The 6,000-nt window shown below is 36.4% G+C and overlaps 1 protein-coding gene across 1 annotated transcript in view; it reads right to left on the bottom strand.

Moving 5' to 3' along the window:
- LOC124804889 (protein YIPF1) overlaps positions 1-5,453 on the bottom strand; it is a 28,665-nt gene extending 23,212 nt beyond the window's left edge. The window contains exon 1 of the mRNA XM_047265258.1: positions 4,875-5,453. Within this exon, the coding sequence (XP_047121214.1) occupies positions 4,875-5,347 (473 nt within the window). The 5' untranslated portion in view covers positions 5,348-5,453. The remainder of the gene's footprint in view (positions 1-4,874) is intronic.
- Positions 5,454-6,000: the final 547 nt, after the last annotated feature.

Below are 6,000 nucleotides of genomic sequence, written 5' to 3' on the forward strand. Positions count from 1 at the left end.
CAAAGTATGAGAAATTTAGAAATGCTATTATGCAACTACTGCCATAACTTATTTGTTTTAGAAAACTAGGGTCATTGGAAGCGCCCAGTTCTGATCCATAACTCAGTGGTGTTGTGATGTGCGACGACACTATGGTGCGGTGTTTTTGAGTTGGTTTGCGTTTGTAGATGTCGTGTTGTATTTGAAAGCACCCTCTGGTCGTGGATGATGATGTATTGAGTTTAATGTGTGGTATTGGGTTAAGGCGACCACACCATGGTTCAGGTCGAAAAAAATCGATTTTCAGATTTCATCATATTTCAATGGATTAAGGTTTTATTTAAGTACTCTGAAAAGGATTTTCCTGTAAAAAATTTTTTTCGAGCATTTTCTTACCATTGTGTTTGTGTGTCACACCCACTGTCAACTCTAAGCCATACGGAGATGCCATTATTAGCAAAATAGAATGTGTAGGCCATGTTCAAAAATGTTTGGAAACAAGGCTGAGAAAACTAACTGTTGATATGAGAGGAAAAAAAAATAGAAGATGGAAAATTGGTGACAGGACAGGGTCGGTTAACTAAAACTGAAACAGAAAACTTGCAGGTATACTACGGGCAGGCAATTAAGAGAAATAAAGAAAATCTGGAGGCAATGAAAAGAGATGTTTGGGCCATATTCTTCATAAGTCCTCTACTGATGATAAGCCATGTCATGGATTGTGTCCGTCAGGAGAAAATTAGTGGTGCAAGTACAATAGGGCTCAGGCAACTGGAGAATCTTATTCTCACCAGCATTCTCTTCCTGCTGCTATTATTACAGCAATTAAACCTATTTTCAGAGACTTGGCTCATCTTGACCTTCTAAGGAAATGTCTGCATAGGTAGACACAGAACCCAAATGAATGTTTCAACAGCGTAATTTGGAATCGCCTTCATAAAACTGTATTTGTAGGCATGCATACAATGAAACTAGGAGTTCATGATGCTGTTATTACATTCAATTGTGGTAATATTGAAAAGTGTTGGGTACTGAAAAAACTGGGAATTAGTCCTGGTGAAAATATGATCACTGGGCTGCAACATTGCGATAAAATGAGGATAGCCGATGCAGACAAGTCTGCTTTTAATATGGCCAAGAAAGCAAGACAAACTTCCAGGAAGTTGAAAAAGAAGCTGGAAGACCAGCTAGAGGCGAAGTAGTAACAAATTTCAATAGTTTTTTTCTTTAAAGTCAATTTCCCAGAAAAATTAAAATGCTCAGTACATATGCCCCATTATACCAGAAATTATCATAGATAAATGAATGAAATTTTCAAAGACTTTGCACAATATAAAAAGCAACGTCTGGTATTACATTCATTAATATTGTTCCATTAGAAAGTTCACAAAAAAATATTCTGCAGAAAAAACTTAATATTTTTGCTAGTAAATTTAAAAAAGTATTTTTTTAAAACTATAAAATGGATAAAGTGGATTTTAGTACAGTTGACTCTATTAGCATCATGTAACATACAGTAAAAATATTAAGGTCCTGCATCAAATAGTTTTTTTCTGAAATGGGTCAAATACTTGCCTAAATTAATCTGAGTCTTTGTTATCACTGTGGTAATATGGGTTTACCTGAGTCATGTGGATATCAAAGTTTTTACTTTGTTTTCAGTGAGTATTGTGTGTGTTTTCTCTTTTGTTTGTGTGTTTGGTGTTTTTGTTAGGTGTGATTAGTTTGCCGTATGTCATCAGTTTTGTGTGTGTGTGTTTTTTGGCCAACCTAGACAATTTTGAGGGAGGCTTTTGTTGGTAAGTAATTTTTGTTTTGGTTTTATTCTGTACTAATTGTGATGTTTTTGCTGTTTTATATTTATGGTGTATTGGTTGTGTTTTAATTGATCTAGTGAATTTTTTTTTTTTTTTTTTTGGGGGGGGGGGGGTGTTCGAGTTGTGGTTTGCAAGTTATGTAGGTGTGTGAAGTTTGCGATTCCCCCCCCAGAAGGTATCGAGAGCTATGTTTGAACTACACAGGTCAAGGAAAATGTTCAATTCCACTTTCAGAGTTGTAGGTGTCGTTTTCTTGCTATCAAGGACTTTGTTTGAGCTATCTAGGTCAAGGAAAATGCCCGATTCTGCTTTTCGGAATTGCAGATGTAGATTTTTTGGTATTGTGGCTGTAGTGTTATGTCATTAGTTGAGAATTCTTTTCTTCTATAATATTTGTTTTGGAATGGTGTGGTGTTTCGTAATGTTATATATTTCACTTGTACCCACCCTAAACATCCTATTTCCTGCTGTTGTCCCATTAATTTCCCTTTGTTGTTGGAGTGAAACATTGTTGTGTCATTTTTATTTTTGTTGGCATTAGTTGGTATGTGTATGTAGTGATGACATCATTTGCATTTTGTATATGCTCAAAGTAGTCATTTTCGCCATACTGCCAAAGGTGAAAGCAGACGAGTGGAATTGGATGGTTCCCTAATGCGAAATCTGTTTACTGTAAAATTACTTAAAATGGTGAAACTTATGATTTAGATTTATTGAAAACAAAACATTGTAAGATGTTTACTGTGTGTATTTTTAAAAGTTGGCAATCATAAAATGAATAATGTGAGTTATCTCAGAGTTTATACAAGAGAAAAATATCTGCTTGGTTGGTTGGCATAGCAACTTATGTAGTATCTAATCTAGGCTGTATTTCTTCATATACCGCTAATAATTAACAAAAACACACCAATGTCAACATTTGATCAGTGAAGCTGGGTGTGTCCTGGAATGAGAGATTCGTCAAGGCTTCATTTCTTGTTTACGCAATCAGGAAAGCATGTCCCAGTATTCTATAAGGATGCAGATAATTTGTCTTTTCTGTTTCTCCCATGAGATTCATTCCATTGTCGCAGGTCTTAATTCTTTAGATGTTTCAGTAACACTTTGGTGAGAAATATTTTTGTGTATACAAAACCATTGATATTGGGATAGTGTTATCTGCACATTAGTACTTTGTTAATTTATCATTCATTTATTTGAGGTCAAATGCTGTGATCCAACACAAGGACAGCTCATAGGAGATAGAGATTTGAGGTCAAATGCTGTGATCCAACACAAGGACAGCTCATAGGAGTGCATGCAGAAGCAGCATTCTTACGTAAAATCATCACACTTGGCATCCATTCAAGCAACAAGTTAGCTTTTAACTGAGATTCTTGTTATTAATTAATCCTGTTGCAAAAGGAATGGGAAAGGGAGGCGGGGCAATGGCTGGCTCAGATTGCTGGAATTGATTTTAGAAAAACTATAGTAAACTTAAAACAGGCAAGGATGTGTATCTTTTTACCAACAGATATGAATCACCACCATGCTACCTCACTCAGTACATACTCATGTACCAGATTTCCAGTCAAATCATTTTCATCTTAGACTATGACAGTAACAAAAATCAGAAGACTACACTGTTGAACAGTATCCATACTTCAGTGGGTGCTTGATAATATATAAATTCTCTAAAAGACAACAGACTGTTTACACAGTCTGAAGCAACTGAATCTTTGTGACAGTAGGGATAATGTTTATGACCAAGGAATATTTCACACAATGTTGAGATCAATGCAGAAGATGCTAATCATGGTTCTGAACAAGTATTCCTCACTTCCCAGGTAACTCTGCTCCCAAAAATTGCACTTCTCTAATGATGATTGCTTACAGCTGAAACCTTTGAAATGTACTGTACCACAGTATGCTGAAATAACAGATTTCCTTTCCAGTATTCTATTTGAGATTTCACAATTTTAACAGTTTGCATATTTCTCCAGGGGAAGAACTATGACAACACAATGCAACTTTCAAATACATTAAAGGAAAATACTTTGACAAAGCTCAGAGCTTAATGGCATACACATTTTCAATGAGAAGTGTTTAAAACCCCACACAGCTGATTTGTGAATATTAAAGTAGTAGATGAAAATAAAAAGACTTCTTTTTATCTACTGCCAAACAATATCATATTATGACAGTCATATGTACACTATATGGACAGTGTATCTGTAAGATATAACAACAAGAAGAACAACAGAAGGGTAGGTCTGATTGGATGTATTCTGATGCTGAGGGGATTAGACTAGAATGAGAGACATTAAAAGTTATCGATGACATTTGCTATATGAAGAAGGGATTAACTGACAATGGCCAAAGCAAAGAAAATATAAAACGCATACTGGGAATCCAAAAAAAACAGTTTGTGGGAAAGAGGTACTTGTTAATGTTGATTATAAATTTAAATGTTAGAAAGACTTTTCTGAAAGTATTTGTCTGGTGCATCATCTTACATAAATAGTAGGCAATGAAAAGCCATAACTTAATTTTGCTAAATCTTGCATGTGAAGCAAAGACGGTTACTTAAAAAACAATATAAAGTGATACAGAAAACTGCTACATTTGATTATACAGTTCCTGGTTGCTGGAATTACGAGTTTCCGCAGACATAGTTCTAGAGGTAAAAAAAAAAAAAAGCCTCACTCTAACAGGCAGGTGAAAGTGGATGTAGGTTGCAGCAATTACACATAGATGAACAGACTTACATGGGATTGCCTAGTGCGAAAATTTTTACCACAGAAGGCGTAAGAGTAAAGATTGCAAAAAGGAAAATTATTCTCTTCAGAGGTTATGAATTCATGAAAGCCTTACTTTTAATTCCTTCTGATATATCTGAAACGATATTCATTACATGTTCCTTGTGTGGATACCGTAGAACGTGTAAATTTAAGAATGTAAACACGACAAGCACTTAAGTGTGTAACGATAACTGACAAATCGTGTTGAAATATGTCTCGATACAAAGAAAACAGTACATTAACAAAAGTGACTATCACTTCAATGGATGCCACGCTAAGATTATTTTTTGCCACGTACCTCCATTTACCAACACCTCGAGAATGAAGGTAATCAAATAAATTCCCACTTATAGCAGTAGCAAACACTAGGGTTACACATATCCAGAACGGGCCATAGAGATCCGGCTTTGGTTTAATATGATGCTGCAAATAATTTATGCTAGGTCTCGGTATAATGGACCACAAAATACGGTCAACGACGTTGTTCGTATCAACATCCCATAATTGTTGGTAAAATTCAAATGTCCAAAATGATGGTCTAGGCTTCTGACCAGCTCCCGATTCACTTTCACTCAACAAATGCGAGTCCACTGTTCCTTCAACATCAGACCCGGGCGTATCTGGGGAATGATTAAACGTCATTGTCTGGGACACTGTTAACTCCGCCGCTCCCTCAGGAACGACAGCTGGAAACTCTTGAAATTGTAACTGTGCATCCGGCAATCTTGAATCTATATCGATGTCAAGCAGAGACTGCTTTGACGGATCCATGTCGTCACTTTCTGGTAACGTAAGCAGTCACCTAACCTTCAGATCATGACACCCAACACAACACACAACTTGATTGCCAACAATTCACGCCTACACGCAGACCAAAGGTAACTAGCCAGCAGCCAATGACGTTTATAGTGTCCACAGACCCTGATAGTAGCCAAGGTGGTTAGAATCATGGAGGTAAGGGTTAGAATTTAGGCAGATGCCCTAATGCCGTAAATGTGGAGCCATCGACTAAATGCTGCCGAAATAGCAACACACATTTGTGAAAAAGTTGTTACTTTTGTTGCCTACGGTGCACAAATAGAAGAGGAAAGTTAGCTGCTACTTTCTGCAGGTATATCTTTAGATAAACTTTTACTTTTAGTTTAAAAGTGGTCAATTCGTTTCGTTGTTTACACTCACTGGCTTTAAACTTTTATGTTTGCTATTTGCAGGTGCACAACGAGGATCAAGCTATTGCGTCGAAAAGATGGGTATCACTCAAAATATAGCACAAGTGTTCTGAGCGTTTCTGCGTAGTTGATACAGATCGAACTTTGACTGTAAGTTGCGCTAATGACTGTACTATTTCGGTGTTTAATAACCGTTTATTTAACACAATTTGATGTTAGACATGTCTTCCCTTGCTGTTGGAAGCTGGTGTCACA

Source organism: Schistocerca piceifrons, chromosome 7 (assembly GCF_021461385.2).
Source record: "Schistocerca piceifrons isolate TAMUIC-IGC-003096 chromosome 7, iqSchPice1.1, whole genome shotgun sequence".
NCBI lineage: Eukaryota > Metazoa > Arthropoda > Insecta > Orthoptera > Acrididae > Schistocerca > Schistocerca piceifrons.